We start from the raw sequence: 24,826 nt of genomic DNA, 5'->3' as shown, positions 1-24,826 counted from the left end.
GTAACTGTACTTAAAACGTAAACTAAAATTCCATATTTTTCATGATGATCTATTGCTTTATGCCAATTATCCACCAAAGTGTATTTAAATATTTGCTAGTCCCATAGATTGGCATAGTCATATACAAGTAATCGATCGATATTTTTGATACCTTACATTACTTATTAATGATTTATCTTTATTTTGATTACATATTAATATTTAGTTAATGCTAAATCTCTATTGATTTATAAAATTAAATAAAAGTGTTTAATTGGTGATCTTCAACATTGAATAACATTTATTCATATCAAATCATTTGAATGGATTCTAATCGTTTTAGTTGAATGTTTGAAGATCATCAATAAGATAGTCTTTTCTTCCTCTATGATAGTGCTACCTTCTACATTCAACAAACATCCATGTCTACGGAAATAAAAATGTGGAATTGCTGGATCACTAGTGTTATTAAATCATTGTCTATAATTCGCTGTTTCGCTTCATTTCATATCATTCACACTTCCTTTAAACTCCACCAACCATTGAACCATAGTGGACATAAATAACAAGAAGATGAAATACTCCAGATCAGTGGCGGAGCCACATAGATGTCACCGGCTTCGGTCGAACCCAGTCCATTTTCGGTTTTATATGTAACTTATAGATACGATTTAATGAGCGAACCCATTCTTTTTCGGCGAACGAATCCGATGTCACGAAATCTCCGGAAACATTTCATCGTTCGCCGGTGAAAAATAAAAACAAAAACTTGAATTTCAAGTATAGACAACGATGTTATCTTTTTCGGCTTGTCTGTCGTCATTTTTGTGACATTTTGAGTACATGTCGTTTAATTTTAAGGCATCTATATAGAAGAAGATGGTTTGAGGAGTAAAAATATGTCTAGACAAGTATTGTTTTTATTATAATAATACTATGTTAGTTACCCGTGTAACACACGAGTTAGAATAAATAAATTTATTTAAATAATAACACAATATAAAATACAAAAAATATAAAGATATATTATATGGTAGAATATAAATTACACAATATGAAAATAAAAGGTTGTTAGAAATTCATAAATCTCTAAATACTTTTTTGTACACAATAGTTGTATTTTTATTTGTAACTTTATTTTCAATATAAAAATATAATGGTTTCACATTGTTTCTGTTTATAACTCTATATAACGCAACACATAATTATCATGAGTTAAAATAAATTGTCTCACAAACAAACCCACTATCTATAATAATTGACCTTAGCTTTTTACTAATCTTTAATGCAAAATAAAAATAAAGTGAAAATTTCATACTTTGAAATTAATCATTTTATTTAAAGGTATAAGATTTTTTTTAATAATAAAAATGTGAGTTCCAATATTACTTTCGGATATAATTTCGGATTCTATAACGCGGTTATCTTATTGTATTTTCACATATAGTTTAGTTTCATTGCATATACCCCTTTTCTAGTTAATATTTTAAGCAACATTACTTCAACGTCGACTTGTAGGACTAATCTATAACTTGACAACCTTAGATTTTAAGGTTATTTAAAACATCCGGAAACTAATATTTTATTGTAACGTATCATTTTATGTCTGATAGAACATGGATAGCGAACACGTAGTTTCTTAAGCGACCACATTTTTCGGTGCAAGTATAACACACTCACTAAAGAAAACTGTATTTTTAAAATCTTCAATAATAGAATAATATACAAAGTCATTATCATATGATTAATAGTGTGCTAATGTCTAACATGTGTATTCCAAAGATAAGTGATTTTATCCACCTGAAAAACCAAAACATGCAGTCTAGTGTTTAAATTTTTGTTAATTTTTAAGATTATGAATTTAACAAAAATGATTGGTTGATTAAATAGTTAACTAAAAAGAAGTTGTAAATGACTACTTTTTTAAACCAACCCGTGGACCGAAACTCATTTTAATCATAAACTGTTTTGACTTGAACCATGTTTGATATTTTAACCGGCTAAAGAAACCCACTTGTTTAAGTTAACACAAACACTAAGAATACATAAATAGTGAATTTGTCTTTTCAGGGGTTGAAAGAAAAAGACTTGTAATTTAGTAAATAATCATATATATTTAATAAGTTAAAGTTTATTGAAATTTAATTTTAAAATTAATCTTGCCTCTTCATCTAATAATATCATTTATTATAAAACCTTAATTAATATAATATATTTAAGACCTTAATTTTTGGAATCATTATTCAATAACAACGTGAAAATTGGTTACATAAAAAAACCTAATATTAATAACTAATATAATATATTTATATAAAACAAAAAAAAACATATTTATGCTGGTATTTAATTGTTTAAATTAGGAAAGTATTATTAAAAAGAAAAAATGAAATATTAAAAATTAAAAAAATAAAATACAAAATTATTGATAGCAAAAATTATTAAAAAGAGAAAATGAAAGATTAAAAAGTAGAAAATAAAAATAAAATACAAGATTATTAATAAGAAAGAGAATTTTAAAGGTATTTAATATGAGAGAGAGGAGGGAATAATAGTATTTAGAGATTTATGAATTTCTAACATTTTTTTATTTTCATATTGTGTAATGTGTAATTTATTCTACCATATAATGTATCTTTATATTTTTTGAATATATTTTTTGTATTTTATATTGTATTTAATTGTTTAAATTAGGAAAGTATTACTAAAAAGAGAATGAAATATTAAAAAGTAAAAAAATAAAATACAAAATTATTGATAACAAAGAGTTATTAAAAAGAGAAAATGAAAGATTAAAAAGTAGAAAAAAAATGAAATACAAGATTATTAATAGGAAAGAGAATTATCAAAGGTATTTAATATGAGATAGAGGAGGAAAAAATTTTGTAAGGATGAATTTGGTGATGACATGTGTCACTTAGTAAGTTTTATTTATTATTTAGTATAGATGTGTAGCACCATATTTTGTTTAATGGCCATCATCATTCATCCATATTTATTTTTATTATTTTTTTTGAACGACTTAAATATTATTAAAAACTCTTTTACATGACAAGAAGTTTGAAATAGAGTAACGTACAACACCAAACTTCATTTTTTTTAAATGTAAACTTACACAAAATTGACCAAGATGTTATGATCTCCTCTATCATCATTTTAAAAAAGTATTTGAACTAATCAGATGGGTAGCAGATATATGATTATTGCTTGCATCTGCTATATTGAAAATGAGTTGTTTATGATAGTCGCGATCGAAGATGTTATGATTTGTTTTCAATACATAAAAACACTATGGAACAATTATAATACATAAGCCTTTTTATTTAATATAACTTTGAATTTTATTTTAATGTTGATGATATACGTTTGTTATGGTTGTGATATTGTGTTTTATTTATTTGGCCACCCGACCCATCTGGGCCTGAAAACTTTGACGCCGGAAAAAAAATCGAACACCAAAAATTCCGAACCCATCGGAAAATATTCCTAGCTCCTCCGCCACTGCTCCAGATGTAGATGAGTCAACGGTTTGAATTAAGTTGGATCAAAGAGGACACAAGTGTTCATGAAGATATAATGCTTTCCAGATTAAGACAAATACGAATGGATCGAGCAAAAAACTGGGATCAAACAAAGACAACAAAGACGAAGGATTTAGCGTTAATATGAACTACATAAGACAGTGAAGAGAGAGGGATCGTGCTCGCGGCTCGCCCAAGGTTTAGTTGATTAACTTTTTAAAAAATTATAAATTTATAGACTAAACACCTTATAAACTTTTCTAGTGTTAAATTCTTTTAATAATTGAAGAAACGTACAAAACAGCCTCGGGTATGAGTATGCTATTTCACCGATGGTTCTCCGGAGTATGGATTCTTCCACCTACAAAACGAGCAGCACCGTGAACTTACCCCTCAGAAAGGGACAGAGGGGTCCTCTTTGGGGTAACCCTCCGGTGTGAGAATAAGAGATTGTAGGAGAAGATAATAATAATCTGAGAGTGAGTAAGGAATTGGAATGTATTTTCTTTCTTACCTCCCCTTGTGGAGGTGGTGTGGTATTTATAGTGCTAGGGTTTCCAATGATTGGGCTCAGATCCCATTAGGGCCTTTTTGGCCTGCTCCTATCGCTTTGCGCCACGTGTCCTTAGGACACCTGGTGCTTTTTCATTGATTATTCTCTGACCCAGGTATTTTACCTGACCCATGTGCAATCACGTGGTAGCACATGGGTTTTGCTGAGTTGTCCACCTTTCATTGGCAGCTGTCAACATCAGCATATTCTTATTTCTTAAAGGATACCTTCTGGAAGGTTGTCTGACGAGCACAATCAAGGTTGTCCTTATCCTGATTTGGATAAGGACGAGGTTGATTATGTGCACGTGTGATATGCGCCTATCCTGAGGATGCGCGAGGTCTTCTCTTTACTCTCACGCGCAGATGTTTCATGCGCAGATGTGATATGCGTGAGCACGCGCAGATGCGCCACGCGCAGATGTGATATGCGTGAGCATGCGATATGCGCCACGCGCAGATGCGCCACGCGCAGATGTGATATGCGTGAGCATATATGGTGCGCGAGCATGTGATACGCGTGAGCATATGTGATGCATGAGCATATGTGATATGCGTGAGCATATGTGATGCGTGAGCATATGTGATATGCGTGAGCATATGTGATGCGTGAGCATATGTGATATGCGCCATGCGCATAGGTTTTGGCTTTGTGCCTTCATGATATCTTGATTTCAAGCCTCTTGTCTATATCTTGTGGGTTGACCCGCCCCGCTCGATGTTAAGGCGGGTACATACCTCTTCAAGCCCCCCCAGTATAATGTGTGTCTTGTCTCGCGTGAGCGAGGTAAGATAGATATTAGACTTAATAGTTTTCTCTTTTAATAGGTTTTGTCTTTTCCTTTTTTATTTCTCATCGTTGCGCGAAATTCTATCCTTTTGGTTGAAATGAATCGTCTATGTACGTGGTTGGTTGGTGCTGACATGCGTCAGAGATGGAGACATGTGTCAGACTTTTCGTGTGCTCGAGGCGCTACAGTTGCCTTTCATGTCCCCTCACACGGTGTCAGGAACACGTGTCGCGCTCGTGTTGGCCTGCACCTGCGAGTGGGGCCGCATGAACTCTGATCAGTACCTGTTTCGTTCCCTTTCATGTCCCCTCACACAGTGTCAGGAACACGTGTCGCGCTCGCGTTGGCCTGCACCTGTGAGTGGAGGCGCGTGAACTCTGATCAGTACCTGTTTCTCTCTCTCCTGGGCCTATAAAAGCAAGCCTTTTGAGTTATTATTCTTCATCTTCCTTGTTATTTCAGAGCTTTTTCCTTCCTTCCATTTTTATTCCGATTAAGTGCCTGTCTTTTGCTTCCAGACTTCCGTTCTTGAAGTAACCTCTGTTTGATTTACAGTTGTATGTCTGATAACCCAGACACCACAATCTCCCCCAGCAAACGCCGTGTAAAGTCATTAGTCATGTCTACTTTGAAGAAGACCGGCAAGGGGAAACGGGCTGCCGAGGCCTCGTCGGAGGAGGTGGGGAAGGTCAAGACAGTGAAGAGGTGGGACGAGATTCCCTGTAAATTGAGACAGTCTGATTTTGACAGTCTCATCGCCTCTCAGGGTTTTCTCCCTGAGTACGGCTGTATGCTCCCGGCGGCCGGGCAAACGGCGGCGGATCCGCCCACCGGCTATATCTCCTTATATTGCCATTTTTTCACTCACTGCAACCTTCGTCTCCCGATGACAAGGTTTGTGGGTGCGCTGCTTCAATTTCATGGGATTCACATATCCCAAGTCCATCCTTTTGGACTTGTGCGCATGACTCATTTTGAGTTCATGTGTAAAGCACATCGCGAGGAGCCCACCCCTCGGCGCTTTCAATATTTCTATAAGCCAAAAATCCAAGATTCTTGGTTCTCATTCGTTCCTCGCAATCAGAAGGTCAAGTGCTGCACTGTTTCCTTCAAGAGCCTTCATGACTGGTCTGAGAAATTTTTTTATATTAAGGCTGGTGTGATTCCCATTCGCATGACCATGCGCGCGATCACTTCTGCGCCCGCGGATGGGAATGTTCTTAAGAACCCAACTGGCGCATGGGTTAATAAGTTGACTGCTGAACCATCCCCCGCCAAGAATATTTGCGAGGAGGCGCTAGTGGGGGTTGGTATGAGCAGGAGGTGGGCCGACAGCGCGACTGAGCCTGTTATCCAAGTTGACGGCTTATGTGAGTTATTAGCTCATTGCATTATTTCTGCGCGAATATAATTCGTTTTTCTGATATCCTTTGTCTTGTTTTGTGCAGTAAGCAAGGAGTACGTCCACGCCGCCTATGATGAGCATATGGAGGGTGGCTCTGTCGCGCTGGGCGCTGGGGAAGTTGGCTTCCCCGATTGCTTTGATGACATGTTCATCCCTGTTGATTTGGGATTTTGCTTTGACAGCGATGCGCCTAATAGGCCTTTGTACTTATGCTTATGCCTTTAGAATACCAAATTTGGTTAACATTTCTGTTGCACGTAATGTAGATGTGCTCGAGAACTATGAGCTGGAGCTCGCGGAAGAAGAGGTGGAGGAGGAAGCTGAGGTGCCCCAACTCAAGCGTAAAGCTAAAGGGAAAACTGGCGCAGGGGCCAGTAAAAAACAGAAGAAAAATGACGCCCCTGTTGCTCAGGATCCTCCTACTCAAGCGAAGGGACTTGAGAAAACCCAGGAGTTTACCTCCAAGTTTTCCTTGTCTTCTTTGCCTTAAGGTGTGGGCAGACCTCCTGTCCACACGAGGTATGGTGCCGCCACCTCCTCCCTTCGCGCGGCGGAAAAGGGAAGCGGCGCTGCGCCTGCTGTTTCCTCTTCTCCAACAGGTATACTCTGTTTATATTTTGAGCGTGATTTCGATAGAGTTATTAATGAATCTTTGCTCACTCAAATGTTTGTAGAGCCGGCGACCTTGGTGGATCAACCTCAGGCGCAACAAGGTACGAGGCTGCGCCGAAGGTTGCTTCGAAGTCCCCTGTTTTACCATCAAAAAGGGGGAAAATGGACTTCATGGCGATGTTTAACTCGCGAACGGCGGTGCGCCAAGGTATATATTGCGCTTTTATTTTCTGACTTTTTTCTTTTAAATCAAGTCCTGAATCATCTCTTTGTTGGTTTTTTCATAGGAATTATAGCTGGCACACAAGCTGCTGGCGGCACTGCTGGTGCCGGCGCCAGCGCCGTTGGTTCTGCTCCTGCTCCTGCAAGCACTGAATCTCCCCTCATTGGGATTACTAAGGAGCAGGAGGCTGTTTTACGCGCTGATCTAGCGGCGTCGAGACCTCCCTCACCTCCACCTGCGCGCAGCCCTCCTCGCGAGACTGGTTTTGATTTTTCCAGGTCGCAGGAGAAAAGGCCTGTTACAGAGGAAGATGAGGAGGTGCATTTTGAAGACTCCGATGGCGGCCGCGCAAGCCCTGTAGCGCCACGAGATTTCGTGGCGCAGCCTTCTCATGGGGCTGGCGCTGACTTTTCTGCTTGCTCCCCGCAGGTATAAGTTCGTTTTGCTCCGCTGCGCGGACTTCCATATTAGTGTTTAGATGACTAGAACATTGCTTTGTGTTTGTAGGAAGCCGATCACATTTACCGCCCGAGATGGAATATTACTGAGGATAGCTCATTTCAGTCCATGGGTGTGTGTGAAGACTTCTGGGCTCATTCTGTGCCTCCAGCTGAAAGGAGGTTTCAGGAGGACCGCGCTCGCGTGGACTTGCTCAATGACCATCTTTTCGCTGGGCCAGCGTTCTTTGCTGCCTCCCAAGAGCTTCGCTATGATTACGTAAAGGTGCGTGATGCTCTTGCGGAGGCCAAGCAAGAGGCTAAGGTATCTGCTTGGAATCTTTCTGACGCTCGAGAGAGAGTTGAGAAACTCCAAGCAGAACTCAGCGAGAACCGAGCAAGTGCCAACGCTGCCTTCGTGAAGCGCGGGCATGAGCTGCAGGCTGCGCGGGAGAAGCTGCAGGCAGCAGAGGCGGACGCGGCCAAGTACGCGTGGCGAGTGCGCGACTTAGAGCTGGATGCAGAGGCGCGTGACCAAGCTCTTGTGCAGTCTATCACTGACAAATCTTCATTAGAGAGTGAGGTTGCGCGCCTGAAGAAAGAGCTTGAGGCCGCGCGGGCAGAGAAGGATGAAGCCCTGGCGACGGCAGCGTCTAGCCAAGAAGCGCTCGATGCTGCGCGAGCGGAGAGGAAAGAGGCCTTGGCGGCAGCAGCGTCCGACAGAGAGGAGCTGAAACAGACCAAGGAAACTGTTGAGTTGTTAAACTCTCAGATTCCTGCTCTTGAGACGTCTGTTTCTTCCCTCGCGCAGGATCGCCAATGGCTAGTCTCACAAGGTATGACTCGTTGCGCTTATGCGATGAAATACTCAGACGAGTTTCAGACCCTTGTGATGGATTGCAACGCTGCCTCGCGCTTGGTGGGTCGAGCTGAAGGGTTTAAGGATGGCTGTGAATATAGCATGCTGAAGAAGAACCCATCCGACTACCCTTATCAGCTCGACGTTGTCTGCGCGGACATGGCCGAGGTGGGGGAGAAGTATTTGAATACTCCCATTCTCATCCTTGAGCAGGTATTTTAACCTTAATGAGTTTACCTAGACTTATTTTCCTAGTCTTTTTGTACTCACACTTTTCCTTATGCTTTGCAGATAGCCTCGCTTGCTGATCAGCCCGATCTCGGCGCTCTAAAGAAATTACTTGACGAGTGTGAAGGGGCTGGTGGCGGCGATGATGGCGCGGGCAATGCTGCCTCTGCTAGCGGCTCTGGCGTGGCCAAAGGACCCGCTCCTGACACTATTGTGATAGAAGACGACTCCGAACAGCTTGACTATGGGAAGTTTGGAGATGACGAGGAGCGGGCTGCGCCAGATGCTGAGGGTGGTAATGATGAGGGCGATGAAGAGGCTGACGTTGATATAGAAACTTGAGAAGCCCTTCATGTTTTTTTGTTTTTTTTTTTTTTTTTATTTGTAGTTTGTATCTCATCATATTGTAAATTTTGTAAACTTCTATGTTTTGGAATGAAATTTTGTTTTTTCCTTATTCGCATCTTGCGCATTCCCCATTCATCTCTTTATATTGCATGTTTGCTTGTTGAATATAAGATATGCTTGCACGTTGAAATAAGAACAAGGTTGTAAGGAAATTATTTTACTTAATCCTTGTCGTATTTTAAGTGATTTTGCAATATTCTGACTATGTTGACACGTGCCTTGGCGTTTCATTATTCCTCTTTTGCGCGACGTTATCGCGCATTTATTATAGGGAATTATGAGTTTTTTATCCTTCACGTGTCAGTATGTGTTACTCTGATATCCATTACAATTCCATGCGCGACCTCGACCTGAGACCTTAACAACTATGTTTTGGCATGTGCTTTGCCTTAGTTGTGCTTAGGTATTTTTATGGTCAGGCTGCGCAGCATGTAGGATGGATGTTGTGAGTGATTTGAGCTAAGGCTCATATTATTGGGCTAAGGCCCTGAGCTAAGGCTCATATTATTGGGCTAAGGCCCTGACGTTTTAGAGTTAAAACTCGTTAACACGTTTGAGCTTGAAGCTCGCGCATGTATGTTTTACTTCGTTTTATTTTTTGTTTTGATGTCAATACAATGCTGTCATATTGCTCAAAATTAATAAAGGGAAGTGTGAAACATGTATGCAAAAGGTAATAGAACACACATTAAGAGAAGATAGCGCATATCATTATTCATAATGGCTTAAAAAGCCTTGATTACAAACTTGACAATTTTTACATGAAACATTTTCTAAGCTGTGCTGCGTTCCATGCGCGCGGGATCTTCTTTCCATTCAAATTTTTTAAAGCGTATGCGCCTTTTCCCAATTCTTCCGAGACTTGATAAGGTCCCTCCCAATTGGGGGACATCTTTCCCCGGGGTATCGCGCGGCTAGCTTCATTGTTTCGAAGGACAAAATCATTCTTCTTGAAGTGGCATTCTTTCACGCGCTGATTGTAATATTTTTCCAGTTTTTTCTTGTATTTGGCTTCACTGATGATAGCTGCCTCTCTGCGCCCTTCAAGTAAGTTGAGATCCAACCTCCTTTCGCGCTCGTTATCAATCTTACTCATCATGAGCACTCTATGGGATGGGCATCCAATTTCTGCTGGAATCATAGCCTCCGTTCCATAGGTTAGGCTGAACGGGGATTCGCCATTGCTGGTTTTGCTTAATGTCCTGTGCGCCCACAAGACATTAGGTAGCTCTTCGACCCAAGAATGGGATTCTCCCTCCAACCTTTTCTTCAGCCCATTTAGCAAGCTTTGGTTCGCGCGCTCCACTTGGCCATTCCCCTGAGGGTGGTATACTGAAGTGAAGATTTGGTTGATGCGCAATTCCTTGAGCCAACTGGATATCTTCCTGTCAGTGAATTGTTTGCCATTGTCGCTCACAATTTCCATGGGAAAGCCAAAACGGCATATGATGTGGCTCCAAATAAATTGCTTCATCACCTCGGCTGTGATTTTTGCTAGTGGCTTGGCTTCAACCCATTTTGTGAAATAGTCTATTGCCACTACCAAAAATTTTACTCGCCCTTGCGCTTGCGGTAGGGGACTCACAATATCGATTGCCCATTTGTGGAAAGGCCATGCGGAAGTCACCGGAATCAAGTTGTTCTTTGGCCGCATGGTGTTTGGCGCATAGCTCTGACACGCTTTGCATTTTTGGATCTCTTTTAACGCGTCCAAGTACATGCCTGGCCAATAGTAACCTGCGCTCATTGCCTTGGCAACCACCATGCGCGGGCCAGCATGTATTCCACAGATTCCTTCGTGTATCTCTCTGATCACATAGCTTGCTTCCTCAGCATCTAGGCATTTCATGAGTGGTCCAAGATAAGAGCGTCGATATAATGTACCATCAAGCAGTTCATAGTTCTGCGACTTGTGTCTTATCTTCCTCGCCTGTGCGCGATCGTCCGGTACCTTTCCCTCCTTCAAAAATTCCACTATTGGAGTTATCCATGATGAAGGTGTTGTATGAGTTACAAGGACAGACTTCGCTCCCACCGACGGGTTGCTCATTATTTCTACCCTGACATCTTTGCCAAAGTGATCGAAGCTGGTTGATGCCATCTTGCTCAGCGCGTCGGCAGATTTGTTTTCACTGCGCGGAATATGTATGATTATGAAGCAGTAGAATTGCTCGATGAGCTTTTTCGCCTGCTCTAGATACAGAGGCATGTGTTCTCCTTGGCATCATAAAGGCCATTGACCTGTGCTGCTACCAAGTATGAATCAACATGGGCCTCTAGCTTTTTAACTCCGAACTTGTGCGCGATGCGCAGGCCAGCCAGCAGGGCTTCATACTCAGCTTCGTTGTTGGTGCTCTTGAAATCCAACCTGATTGCATAAGTATACTCATGATTTTCTGGATCCACCAGTTTGAGGCCTGCGCCGGACCCTTCGTTGTTTGAAGCTCCATCAGTGAATAATCTCCAAACATTTTCTTCATTATTGGCTCGCGGAGGGTCTACCTCGCGCTGAGCCTCTTCAATTTTTCCTTCAGGGATTTCTGCGATGAAATCAGCTAAGACTTGTCCCTTTATTGCTGGACGAGGCTTATAGGCGATCGTGTGCTCTCCTAATTCCAGCGCCCATTTTGTCAGCCTTCCTGAGAGCGCGGGACGCCGCAAGACTTGCTGGATGTTGTAACCAGTCAGAACTTCAATAGGATGACCATTGAAATATCTATGAAGCTTGCGCGACGCGTGTGTTAGTGACAAAACTAACTTTTCCATGATGGAGTAGCGCGTCTCAGGATCTGTCAGCACCCGACTCACATAATATATTGGTGTTTGGATTCCCTTGCGATCCACCAACAACACTGCGCCGATGGCGCGCTCTCCTGCTGACAGGTACAATGTTAGAGTTTCGCCAGGAAGTGGAGCTGTGAGCGCAGGAAGATTTATCAAACATTCTTTTATCTCACTGAAAGCTTGCTCGGCCTCAGGCGTCCACTTGAATTGGCTTTTCTTTAGGCAATTTCTCAATGTGTTAACAAATGGGGTAGATTTGCTTGCATGGTTCGCTAGGAACCTGTTAATTGATACCAATCTACCATTCAACTTTTGAACTTCCCTCATGGTGGATGGTGAGGGCATGTCAAGGATGGCCTCCACCTTCTCTGAGTTCACCTTGAAACCATCCTTGGTGACCATTACACCTAGAAACTTCCCTTCTTGTACGCCGAAAGTGCATTTGCTCGGGTTGAGCTTCATGTTTACTTCCTTTAGGCGCCAAAGGGTTTCTTCGATGTCTTTGAGCATTTGTTTTTCCTCCCTGCTTTTGATCACCAAATCATCCACGTAGACTTCTAGGTTTCTTCCAATTTGCTCGTTGAAAACCGCATCCATAAGTCTTTGGTAGGTGGCTCCCGCATTCTTCAAACCAAAGGGCATTTTTGTGTAACAAAAAACACCCTTGTCGGTTCTGAAGGTAGTCTTGTCCTCGTCTTGTGGTGCCATTTGAATTTGGTGATAGCCCTTGTAGGCATCCAGGAAACATTTGAGCTTGAATGGCGCCACAGAGTCCACCTTCGCGTCGATGTTTGGGAGGGGGTAACAATCTTTTGGACATGCTTTGTTGAGGTCCTTGAAGTCAATGCACATCCTCCATGACCCGTTGCTCTTCTTTACCATAACAGGATTGGCTACCCATGTCTGGTATCGTATTGGGCGGATGATGTTTGCGCGCAGTAGATCCTCTACTTGCTCATTCATGGCCTTCGCCTTCTCATCCCCCATGACTCTCTTCTTTTGAGCAATTGGCTCTACAGACTTGAACGTGTTGAGAGAATGTTGCGCCAGGTCTCGCGGAACCCCAGTCATATCAGAATGTTGCCACGCGAAGACCGACATATATGTTGTGAGCAATCTTTTCATTCTCAACCTCGTGTCGTCTGATATCGTAGCTCCAATTGTGATTGTTTACTCTGGGAATTTTGGGTTGAGAATTCATTCCTCGGGCGCGTTGTCTGCCATTGGAAGTTTCATTCTCTCTTCCCGCGGTATACTTGTCACTGCGCACAAATGATCTCGGTATACAAATGTTACACCTGTTGGTGTTGGGAACCCCAACGCGCCGTGCGCTGGCGACGGTATGGCGTTGAATTGGGCAATCGTTCCTCTACCCAAGATCATATTGTGGCATGAAGTGGTGGGCAAGACCAATAAGTTGACAATTTCGGCTCGCTTGTGTTTCTCATCCCCCATAGTTAGTTCAAATTGTATCTGACCTAGGGGGTGAATGATTTCATTTGAAACACCAGAGATTGGTGCATTCACAATTTCGAGCCTTGCTTGGTCTGCTGGATCCAACTTCCTGAAACATTGCTCATACATGATGTCTGATTCACTGCCAGTGTCCACCAGGACTTTTGACACTTCATAATGAGCAATGTGTGTAGTGATGACTAGAGGACTGCTGATAGAAGGGCCTCCCCTGATTCTTGGGAAGATTACTTGTTGCTCGCGCCAATCTCCTTGGACTTGCGCGCTTCTCTTTCTCGATCTTTGCCCTTGCCTTCCTCCCTCGGCTACACAGATTCTTTTGAACTTTTTGCTGGCTGAGGCTCCATCTGGTTGTTCATTTTTTGGTCTTGGGTTTTTCACCAGGTGAGCCAACTTGCCTGATTTTACATCTCTTTCAATCGCATCCTTCAAATGGTGGCATGCATCGGTGTTGTGCCCTGTGGACTTGTGAAACACACAATACTTGCCACTGTTTGGTGGTCCCTTATAGTGTAGTGGCTTGGGGCTTTTGAACTGGACATTCTCTGTGCTTAACACTTGTGAAGGCGTTTTAGTGAGGGGAGTCCATATTCTTGGTAGAAGTCTGTTAGGCTCTCTGCCGCCTTCCCTCTTGTCACCCTCTCCGCGATTACGAATGTCTTTTTGGGGATGGGGTGAGCTTGGTTGCGCCTGCTTTTCTGCGGGAGAAAAACTGGTTTGTTGCAACCTGGACCATACAGAGTTTTGTTTGCCCCTCCTTTCGTTGTTGCGCGGTGCTTCTGCTTGATGCCCTCTTTCTCTTGCTCTATCTTGGGCAATTTGTTTTTCATTTCGCGCGAAGACTCGCGATGCTTCCATTAGCTTAGCCCAAGTGGTTGGCATGCCATCTCTGCTCACGAGAGCTCTGCGGAGTTGATCACTGCGCGCACCTTGTATAAAGGCCACGCGCAAGAGTTGCTCAGTGATACCTCCAATTGCAGGAGATTCCTGATTGAAACGAGTTATGTAGTCTTCATTCGTTTCATCATTCCTGCGCACGCAGTGCATGATGTCATCAGGGTCGCGCGTGTGTCTGCGCTGCTGTACGAAGTGAGCTTGGAACTTTTCCAATAGCTCTTCGAACCCGTCGATTTGCCCAGTCGGCAAGCTTTCGAACCAGACACGCGCCGCGCCCGTGAGGCAGCGAGCAAACATGTGACACCATGTTGGCATCGTCCAGCTTTCTAGGTTTCCAGTGTTATAAAAACCTTGTAAGAAATCGTCTGGATCTGTTGTGCCATCGTACTTGCCCAACCCACTTGGCATCTTGGTTTTGTGTTGAATGGGAGCCTTCGCGATGCGCTCAGTGAATTTTGAATGCTTCACCAAGATGGCTGGCCTGTACGGTGTGGTTACGTCCACTTGCCCTCTCGCTGGTGGGTTGTACGGTGTGTACAGATCCAGATCGGCTTTGGCTCCAGGCGCCATGTTCATGTGCGCGCGGATCTGTGAGCCTCCTGCGTGAGTATCTCGCGTCTTCCTCATGCTGTGCACTTCTTCATCACTAAACTCAGCGTGTTCAGTGTGAACAGAGTGACCATCTTCCGGCGCGCGCGCCCTTTTTGTTGTTCCTTGAATGGTTTGCTTATCAAACGCGAGCCTTTGTGTTAAGTCGGCTAACTTTTTGTGTTTGACCAGCTCATTGTATGTGTCCATTAAACGTCGTTGTTCGTTTATGAGCCATTCTTTAGGGTCATTGGTTTCATCTTCTGGACCCATTGGTCCTTTTTGTTTCGCGCCAGTAAGATTTTGGAACGTGAGATCGTTTGGAGGAGTTTCAGTCTGGCTATGAGGAGTTGTGATGAAGGGATGGTTACTGGTGGTGCGCGCAGAATCACGCGGCACCCTCAGAAACTGTTGTCCCTCATTAACATCCTCACGCTCAATATCCTCCAGAACTTGATCGTTGTTTCGAACACCAGAAACCATGGTGAAGTTTTTCAGAGAGAACTGATGAGATTTTGTTGTCGTTGTAATAGGTGATGGCGCCAATGAAGAAACGTACAAAACAGCCTCGGGTATGAGTATGTTATTTCACCGATGGTTCTCCGGAGTATGGATTCTTCCACCTACAAAACGAGCAGCACCGTGAACTTACCCCTCAGAAAGGGACAGAGGGGTCCTCTTTGGGGTAACCCTCCGGTGTGAGAATAAGAGATTGTAGGAGAAGATAATAATAATCTGAGAGTGAATAAGGAATTGGAATGTATTTTCTTGCTTACCTCCCCTTGTGGAGGTGGTGTGGTATTTATAGTGCTAGGGTTTCCAATGATTGGGCTCAGATCCCATTAGGGCCTTTTTGGCCTCCTCCTATCGCTTTGCGCCACGTGTCCTTAGGACACATGGTGCTTTTTCATTGATTATTCTCTGACCCAGGTATTTTACCTGACCCATGTGCAATCACGTGGTAGCACATGGGTTTTGCTGAGTTGTCCACCTTTCATTGGCAGCTGTCAACATCAGCATATTCTTATTTCTTAAAGGATACCTTCTGGAAGGTTGTCTGACGAGCACAATCAAGGTTGTCCTTATCCTGATTTGGATAAGGACGAGGTTGATTATGTGCACGTGTGATATGCGCCTATCCTGAGGATGCGCGAGGTCTTCTCTTTACTCTCACGCGCAGATGTTTCATGCGCAGATGTGATATGCGTGAGCACGCGCAGATGCGCCACGCGCAGATGTGATATGCGTGAGCATGCGATATGCGCCACGCGCAGATGCGCCACGCGCAGATGTGATATGCGTGAGCATATATGGTGCGCGAGCATGTGATACGCGTGAGCATATGTGATGCATGAGCATATGTGATATGCGTGAGCATATGTGATGCGTGAGCATATGTGATATGCATGAGCATATGTGATGCGTGAGCATATGTGATATGCGCCATGCGCATAGGTTTTGGCTTTGTGCCTTCATGATATCTTGATTTCAAGCCTCTTGTCTATATCTTGTGGGTTGACCCGCCCCGCTCGATGTTAAGGCGGGTACATACCTCTTCAAGCCCCCCCAGTCTAATGTGTGTCTTGTCTCGCGCGAGCGAGGTAAGATAGATATTAGACTTAATAGTTTTCTCTTTTAATAGGTTTTGTCTTTTCCTTTTTTATTTCTCATCGTTGCGCGAAATTCTATCCTTTTGATTGAAATGAATTCTATCCTTTTTTATTTCTCATGTCTTCAACCAACCAACCAACAAACAAAACCCTAATTTGCTCTCTGCTAATTTACGCTTTCAATTACTCAACACAAAACAATGGCGCAAGTTAGCATTGTGAAGAAGGCATCTGCCGTCGTGTTGGTGGCGTTAGCGGCCGCTGCCACGGTGTCCGCTCAGGAGTTATCTCCGGCACCGGCGCCGGGTCCAATCGCCGGAGATGGGTTCTCGGTTCCGGCGTCTGGTGTAATGGTTGCCACGTCATTGGTTTTGTCTTTTGTGGCTCTACTCAGGAATTGATTTGTTGATCTGGATGTAATATCTTATTCTATATACAAATTTGTGTTGTGGACTTGTGGTTGTATGATTATCCAATAGTTGTATTGGATTATGATTATGATTTGATTTTATTCTTTTTGGGTTATTTTATTATTGTATGAAATTATGAGCTGAGGCTATATTAATTATATGTGAAATTTTTTAGTTTTTTGTGTGTTATATTTTATTTTTATGAACAATTTTTTTAAGAAATGGGAATATGAGATGTGAACTTGTTATGTCATAAAGTTGTATCAGGCAGAAATTCAAATCTATCAAAAAATAAAATTAACTGTGGGTTGCTGATGCTACAAGGTTTTTTCATTAATTAATATAGAATCTTAAAAGAGAAAAAAAAAAGAGAGAGAGAAGAAGATGTAATAACTTGTTTCTCATTTCTCAAGGAGTTCTGGAAAATTTCTCAAATGATGTTTAATTTTGGAAAATAATTGCATAATTAAATGTTAAAACCCAACCCAGCTCAATTACCCATCATCATCATCATCATCATCATCATCATCACCTATTTTAATAGATCACAAAACCCTAAAAAACTAATTTATTGATTTATTTGCTTATAAGTTAGGGGGTATTTGGGATTGCTTATTTTCACCAACTTATAACTTATAATATTTTGAAAAACAATAAGGTGTTTGGGATTGTATATACTGTGAGAGGAAAAATTTCATAAGTTAAATTTTTGTGACTTTTTAACTTAATAAAAAGTTATAAGAAGACAAAATAAGGAATCCCAAACACCCCCTTAATCTAATCTTTTTTTTTAAAAACTCCTTAAAATGTCATAAGTCCTTTTCAAGTTATCACAAAAGGCATTTTCAACTTAAATAAGGAATCCCAAACACACCTTAAAATCCTCATCTTGGTTCTTGGGGTTTCGCATCGTAGCATGACGGGCATACTCAATAATCCAAATTCCAGTCGCACTTGCAATCGCAAGATGAATATGGACAAGGTAAGAACGAACACTATATTATGTTGTGCTTTTTATTACTTGCCGGTACTTGTTCTATTATAGTTAGGGCTTATAAACTCATGCATTCATTGCTTGTTGCGCATTTGGTTGACAAAAAAAATCTAAAAAACGAGATAATATATATGAATATTATTATATTAACCAATATAGTCCACTTTGCTCATAAAAAACTTACGACTTTGTTTTTGGTTATCTGGGTGGGGACTTATAGGAGGACACACGTCCTAGAACTTGTCTCACCGAAACACTTAACCGTGAACAAGTTGGTTAAGTTTGAGCTCGGCTTGTTTGGCTTAATAGGGGTTGAGAAAAGTTTTTTCCAAGTTCAAGCTTGACTCGTCTATTATCATTTAATTAATTATTTAGATAAATTACTTGTATACAAATGATATGTGTATACAAATAAAATATTATATAGTTATTTTTGTAATATCCATAATATAGATATAAATAGATTTTAAAGTAAAAAAACATACAAATAACCAGAGTAATTAATATTGTTATGCTTGTTTTTGTTTTTGAAATCGAGTTTTAATCGTCACGCTACTCCATTTATTGTAGTGTAATTATTATTACACTATAACTTCGTTGAGCTATGTATATAAAGCTTGGCATCAGACTCGTTTATTAGTACATTTTACTTTTTAATTTGTTCGATTTTAGTTTCTAACGAGTCGATCTCGAACAATGAGCTACCCTCATGGTTTACACCTCTTTCCATAGCCAAAACACACAAAAAAATTGCAAATAGTTTCCTTGTAAAAAAAATATATATTCTATTAAAAAAAATAATTTATCATCAGTTCAAGTTAACTGTACACAAATTTGTTTTTGGCAGATTGTTATTTTACATTAAAGGCATGGAATGCACAGAAAGCTGGAGCAGCTGCAGTTCTTGTAGCCGATGACCGGCCCGAGCCCTTAATCACCATGGACACACCCGAAGAAGGCCATGCCCAAGCCGATTACTTACAAAACATATCCATCCCATCAGCTCTCATAAGCCAGTCACTTGGTGAAGCCATTAAAAAAGCCTTAAGCAAACCAGACATGGTAAAAGTAAATCTTGACTGGAGAGAAGCTCTCCCACACCCTGATGACCGAGTCGAATACGAGTTCTGGACAAACAGCAATGACGAGTGCGGCCCCAAATGCGACAGCCAAAAACAGTTTCTTAAAGATTTTAAAGGGGTGGCTCAAATATTGGAAAAAAAAGGTTACACTCAGTTTACACCACATTATATTACTTGGTATTGTCCTGAGGCTTTTATCTTGAGTAAACAATGTAAGTCTCAGTGTATTAATAATGGGAGATATTGCGCTCCGGACCCGGATGAGGATTTTGGCTGCGGGTATGATGGGAAAGATGTTGTCGTGCAAAATTTGCGGCAAGCGTGTTTTTTTAAAGTTGCTAATGAATCGGGAAAGCCGTGGCTTTGGTGGGATTTTGTGACGGATTTTGCAATTCGATGTCCGATGAGAGATGAGAAGTATACTAAAGAATGTGCTGAAGATGTGATTGCATCACTTGGTGAGGTTTTAAAACATTTAATGACTGATTCAATGTACAAATAACTAGAGTAATTAATTATTATTACACTGTAACTTTTGAACTAGAGTAATTATTATTACACTGTATTATTTTTTATAACATAATTATTCTCGTTCAAAACTTTAATTACTCTAGTTATTTATATGTTTAGTATGTTAATTTTATTTGTATCGGATCTCATCCTTATAATAATGTGATTAGTGACTGTTTAAGTTCTTATGTCACTAAATACTTGTGGCTATCTTTCTCAGGTGTTGATGTGAAGAAAATACGAGAATGCGTGGGCGATACAGAAGCAGATGTGGAAAACCAAGTGCTCAAAGCCGAGCAGAACGCGCAGGTTTATTGATCAATTTAGAAGAATTTACGATATAATTAAAATACTCGACTAGTTTTGGAATCAAGAGGTTTAAAGAGGTTAAGTTTGTGATTTCACAGATAGGTAAAGGCCCCCGCGGAGATGTCACTATATTGCCAACACTCATCATAAACAACAGACAATTTCGCGGTATGAAACATATAACAAGAATTAAGATTCAAATATAGCTCGATCGCCACATAAACCCGTAGAAATGTTTACTCCACACATCCTAACTTGTAACAATATTTATACAATTATACCCATTTCTCTTTGATCTTAAGTAAATCCAACTAAAATAATATGACACTAAGATCACCAACAACATATAGACATTTGATATCCATATAAATGTAACTTTACCAGGTAAGCTCGATAAAGGAACGGTTTTAAAGGCCATTTGTTCAGGATTTGAGGAGACAACAGAGCCAGTCATTTGTTTAAGAGACGGTCAGTTCTTCTTTAGACATGTTACTTATTAACTTGTATAATTTCTCCTATTTTATCATAACTTAAACTTCAAATATTACATGAAGTCACATGTACACTTAATTGAATCGAGTTATCTATTTATGATGCTTCTAGGAATTGAAACAAATGAGTGTATGGAAAACAACGGTGGATGTTGGATCGACAAAGCTTCAAACATCACAGCCTGCAGAGTACGAAGAGCTTTTTCTCATGATCTTTATTGGTTTGTTTTCACTACTAGAAAAAGAGATGTTTATCTACAATTGAATTCGTAGGAAATTTGTTAGAAAATCCAGTTTCTAACAATTTTCCAACAAAAACTTATGTTGGAAAAACACATGCTTGAAAATCGTTTTCAACCGTTTTCCAACAACTTTTCTTACAAAATACGACTTTTCTACAAAAACTATTTTGTCTTAACATATTGCTTACTAGATAATATTGTAGCAAAGTTGGAGCTTATTTTTTTGTTGGAAATTTGTTGGAACTACTTGTCGTAGGAGATTTTGTAGGAATTTTTTGTGAGAAAATGACTTATTTTCTAGTAGTGTTTGGAATTTTGTAGCATAACACCAAAAAAATAAAATAAAAAAATTAGGGTGGACGGCTGCCACCCAGGGATAAACCTAGGTCCGCCTGGTTTCACATAATATTGTTTTCTATGATTTGGTTGGTTTGTGTAGGATACTTTTAGGGGAAGAGTGTGCCAATGTCCAATTGTTCAAGGCGTAAAGTTTTTTGGCGACGGTTATAAACACTGTGAAGGTAATTTGTATACCGCATCAGCTTTTGTCAATGTGGTTTTACCGATCAATGCCATATTTTGTTGCAGCTTCGGGAGCTTTACGTTGTTGGCTTAACAATGGAGGCTGTTGGAAAGATAGCCAACAGGGTAGAACGTATTCGGCTTGTATCGTTAGTGCTCAATCTCTATGAATCATTATACATACACGTCTTATTTTGTTATGACATATTTTGATGTCCCGTTACGTTTTATTTCATGTTTCAAATTTTCATTCAGGATAATCATTCCAAGGGTTGCAAATGTCCACCAGGATTCAAGGGAGATGGAGTTAAAAACTGTGAAGGTACCATATGTATAGATAAATAGAACAAAATTAAAATAACACACACACACATATATATATATATATAGGAAGGTTAACGTACAATAATAGGTTATTGTACATTAGGCACGCGAGACCCTGCACCACCAGATCCTAATTGCAATTAAAACTACGTGGTGGCATAATTGTAATTAAATCAAAAAAATACTTCTCGCACAACAGATCGTCATTTGCTGCAAGCCTTCAACCATAATCAAATCATCCACAAAACTAAAGCATAATCAAAATCGATAAACCCATTATCGCTATAGTTTAATAATCTTCAAATTGATCAAAAAATGTTGATTTAATCAATAGAATTGATGTGTAGGAGGCTTTAGAATTATCAATCGATTATGAAATTGCATAATAATACACTTAATTGAGCTATGATTAGGGTTCATGTTTAAACGTTCTGCACAAAAACTTTAAACGTTCTGGACTTTTTGTACAGAACTTCTAAACTTTTTGTACAGAACTTCTAATTTTTTTGTCTAGAATTTCTAAAGTAAAAAGTTTAGACCAAAATGAAAAAAAAGTTTAAACGTTCTGACCAAAAATGAACAAAAAGTTTAAACGTTCAACTAATACGTTCTGATCAAAACTACAAATTTAAACGTTCTGACCAAAACGAACACCTTTAAACGTTCAAGTTTAGATGTTTTGTACCAAAACTTTAGAAGTTCTAACAAAAGGTTTAGGAGTTCTATACCAAAACTTTAGAAGTTCTATACAAAGACTTTAGAAGTTCTGTACCAAAGCTTTAAAGTTCTAACAAAAGGTTTAGAAGTTCAATCTAAATTCCATCCTTAAAATGTTCTAAGGTTAAACCTTTAAACGTTAAGGAAAAAAACTTTAAACGTTCAAGCCAAATTCTCATCATTAAACGTTCAGACTTAAACCTTTAAACGTTCAGTTAAAACCCATCACTCAAAACTCAAAATTGATCAATTGAAGCTTCAAATTGATGATTAATTTGATCAATTTCAAAGTTCAATTGATCAATTAGTTTAGCAATTTCAATTTCAATCGGTCAATTTGATCAACTGACCTGTGAACAACTCGTGACGGAGGAAAATGGTGTTCACGACGGTAACATCGATGGTCGCGACGGTGAATGCAATCGTTGGACGGTGACAAATTGATGAACGGTGATAGTGAAGGCGGACAGAATCGATGGGAGCAGTGTATATAGTTGATGAAATTTACAATATTGCCATCGCGTGATTTTGAAATCAACAGTGTAGGAACTCGCGTACGTAATGTACGATTAGGGATTATTGTATTGGATCTTTTATCTATCTATCTATCTATCTATCTATCTATCTATCTATATATATATATAACCTATGTATGTTGAACACATTATTAAAGTTAGGATGTCCTAATATGTCAAACACATTAACAAAGTTATGTCCTTACTATGTACATACTAGACATTGATGAATGCGAAGAGAAGACGGCTTGTCAGTGTCCCGAGTGCAAATGCAAGAATACGTGGGGTAGTTACGAGTGTCAGTGTGGTGCCGTTGGTGGCGATTTGCTATATATTAGAGAACACGACACATGTATAAGTGAGTGTTCTTGTTTCCTATTACTCTCTTCTTTTAGAAACAACCACTTTGTTTTGAGACTCTTTTGTATCAAATCTTGTACTCTCTAAAAACTACAAAGAAGTAGCATACATGATCTAACTAGACTATAAATGTTTTTGTTTGGAGCATTTGAGTATTATTGACTTATAGTGCTTCTATGAATTCAGCTGATGAATACTATGCTTGTTGAAAAACAGGTAAATTTGATGCTAGGCAGGAAGTTGGATGGGGCTTTGTATGGATCATCGTTCTCGGTTTGGCAGTTGCCGGAGGCATAGCGTATGCGTTCTACAAATACAGAATTCGGGTATGCATTTTCTTTAGTAACCTCTTTTATGCTTCCTTCTCCTTACATATAGAATGTGAAATAATCAATGTCACTACCACAAACATGAGTTTGTAACAATATTTTTTTTGTCTAAAATAGTACAAAGTCATAGCTAGGTATGTAAAAATATAAATTATCATTTACACTTGTAAAACATGTGAATTAATTGAAATAATTCACATATATATCAACTGAAATAATTGCAAATGCAGTTGCTAGTTTTATAAAAAAAGGTAAAATACAAACTAATCTGGCCGCAAATATTGCTACCGAATCTGTTTAGTGGTTTTAAAGATAAAAGAACAAAATAAACTCAATCTGGCCAGACAAAACGGTTGCAAATTTAGCCACCGATATGTTAGGGTCACAAATATGGTCTAAAAATGATTTCCCACGGGTCGCAGAAGGGTAATTGAGACCGTTTTGACGACCACAAATGTTATTTCCTAGTAATATTCACTTGTACATGTTCAACTTACTTCTTAGAATATTTTGTGTAGACATACATGGATTCTGAGATCAGAGCCATCATGGCACAATACATGCCACTGGACAATCAAGCTGAAGTTGCAGCTCAAGGGCCAAACAGGAACGTCTAATCGAAAACAACCGCAACAAATTAGAAAAAAAAAACATCTTTACAAAAGCTGTCATCTTGATCCAAACCAACATTTATCTGGTTAAAGATGCATACTATACACATATATTCGGGTTACAAACTCTGGATGTAGAGAATTTTCGCAGATCTACATGTCGTTCGTGCCAATTGTCTCCTATTTAAATATTAAACATTTGAGTTTAAAAAAAGTTTACTTTAAATATTTGAGTTTTTTAAGCTGATCTAGAATCTTTCGTGAGTCAAACTCGCGTTTGATACATACGAAAACACATTGAGCTGAGCTCAAACTTTGTCGGTGGCCTTGGAAATAACACTCGAACAATTGGTTTTGCAATCAAATACCAGACTCTTGCTATTAATCCATACTCCTAATATCTAGTAAGACAAACCATTGGCGAAGCTTCTTTAGGCACAGGGGTGGCTCCCTCTGTTTTATTTGACGCAGTAGTGCAACTTTACCCAAATTTCACCTGGAAATTTTTATACGTAGTTTTTACCGTTTTTGATCGAAAAATTGAGCTTCCCCCGCCACCACCCCCTACCCCCCCTCCCCCCCGATCACCCTCGTTTATGATTTTTTCCCTGCGTTCTTGTCTAAGCTTTGCCACTGAGACAAACACATAGATAAACATGCAATTAAATCAAACTGATAACTTTAGGATCGAAAAACTGAGCCTGCCCCCCTCCCCATCGTTTATGATTTTTTCCCCGCGTTCTCGTCCAAGCTTCACCACTGAGACAAACACCTAGATAAACATGCAATTAGCTAATTAGGATTAACTTCCAATAAACTTAGCAAAGATTTTCAATCTGAACTTGAGTCCTGTCAAGCTCATTTGCATCATTATATGTAACAATGACCTTGCTTTTATTCATCTTATAGACATTAACTTTTAAGATATTTTCAACTAAACTTATGATAATTATTTAGTTTTTGTTGATGAGATAGTTCACTTTAATAGACCATGAGTAAATGTTTCCCACATGTTATGTAAAGATTTAGAGAAAATAGGTGTTGGC

General features: G+C 39.9%; 1 protein-coding gene across 1 annotated transcript; it reads left to right on the top strand.

Moving 5' to 3' along the window:
- The first annotated feature begins 16,564 nt into the window (after positions 1-16,564).
- LOC143596108 (vacuolar-sorting receptor 2-like) lies at positions 16,565-23,961 on the top strand. The gene is made up of 12 exons (XM_077074968.1): positions 16,565-16,709; positions 18,616-19,308; positions 19,581-19,669; positions 19,768-19,837; positions 20,054-20,137; positions 20,273-20,349; positions 20,842-20,923; positions 20,991-21,073; positions 21,180-21,246; positions 22,701-22,838; positions 23,057-23,166; positions 23,688-23,961. Exons 1-12 carry the CDS (start codon positions 16,565-16,567, stop codon positions 23,784-23,786), a joined length of 1,737 nt encoding a protein of 578 aa, XP_076931083.1. The 3' UTR covers positions 23,787-23,961.
- The last annotated feature ends 865 nt before the right edge of the window (positions 23,962-24,826 follow it).

Source organism: Bidens hawaiensis, unplaced genomic scaffold, assembly GCF_021521415.1.
Source record: "Bidens hawaiensis isolate Kalapana, Puna unplaced genomic scaffold, B.hawaiensis_p1.1 tig00046081_1, whole genome shotgun sequence".
Lineage (NCBI taxonomy): Eukaryota > Viridiplantae > Streptophyta > Magnoliopsida > Asterales > Asteraceae > Bidens > Bidens hawaiensis.
The sequence above is the reverse complement of the archived record's forward strand: the minus strand, read 5'-3'. Positions and strand labels throughout refer to the sequence as shown.

Excerpts from the sequence above, each read along its gene's own strand:
- LOC143596108 (XM_077074968.1), top strand. The coding sequence starts at position 16,565 with ATGGCGCAAGTTAGCATTGTGAAGAAGGCATCTGCCGTCGTGTTGGTG. Across the intron at positions 19,309-19,580 it reads AGATGTGATTGCATCACTTG|GTGTTGATGTGAAGAAAATA; the intron begins GTGAGGTTTTAA and ends TATCTTTCTCAG. Across the intron at positions 19,670-19,767 it reads AAGCCGAGCAGAACGCGCAG|ATAGGTAAAGGCCCCCGCGG; the intron begins GTTTATTGATCA and ends GTGATTTCACAG.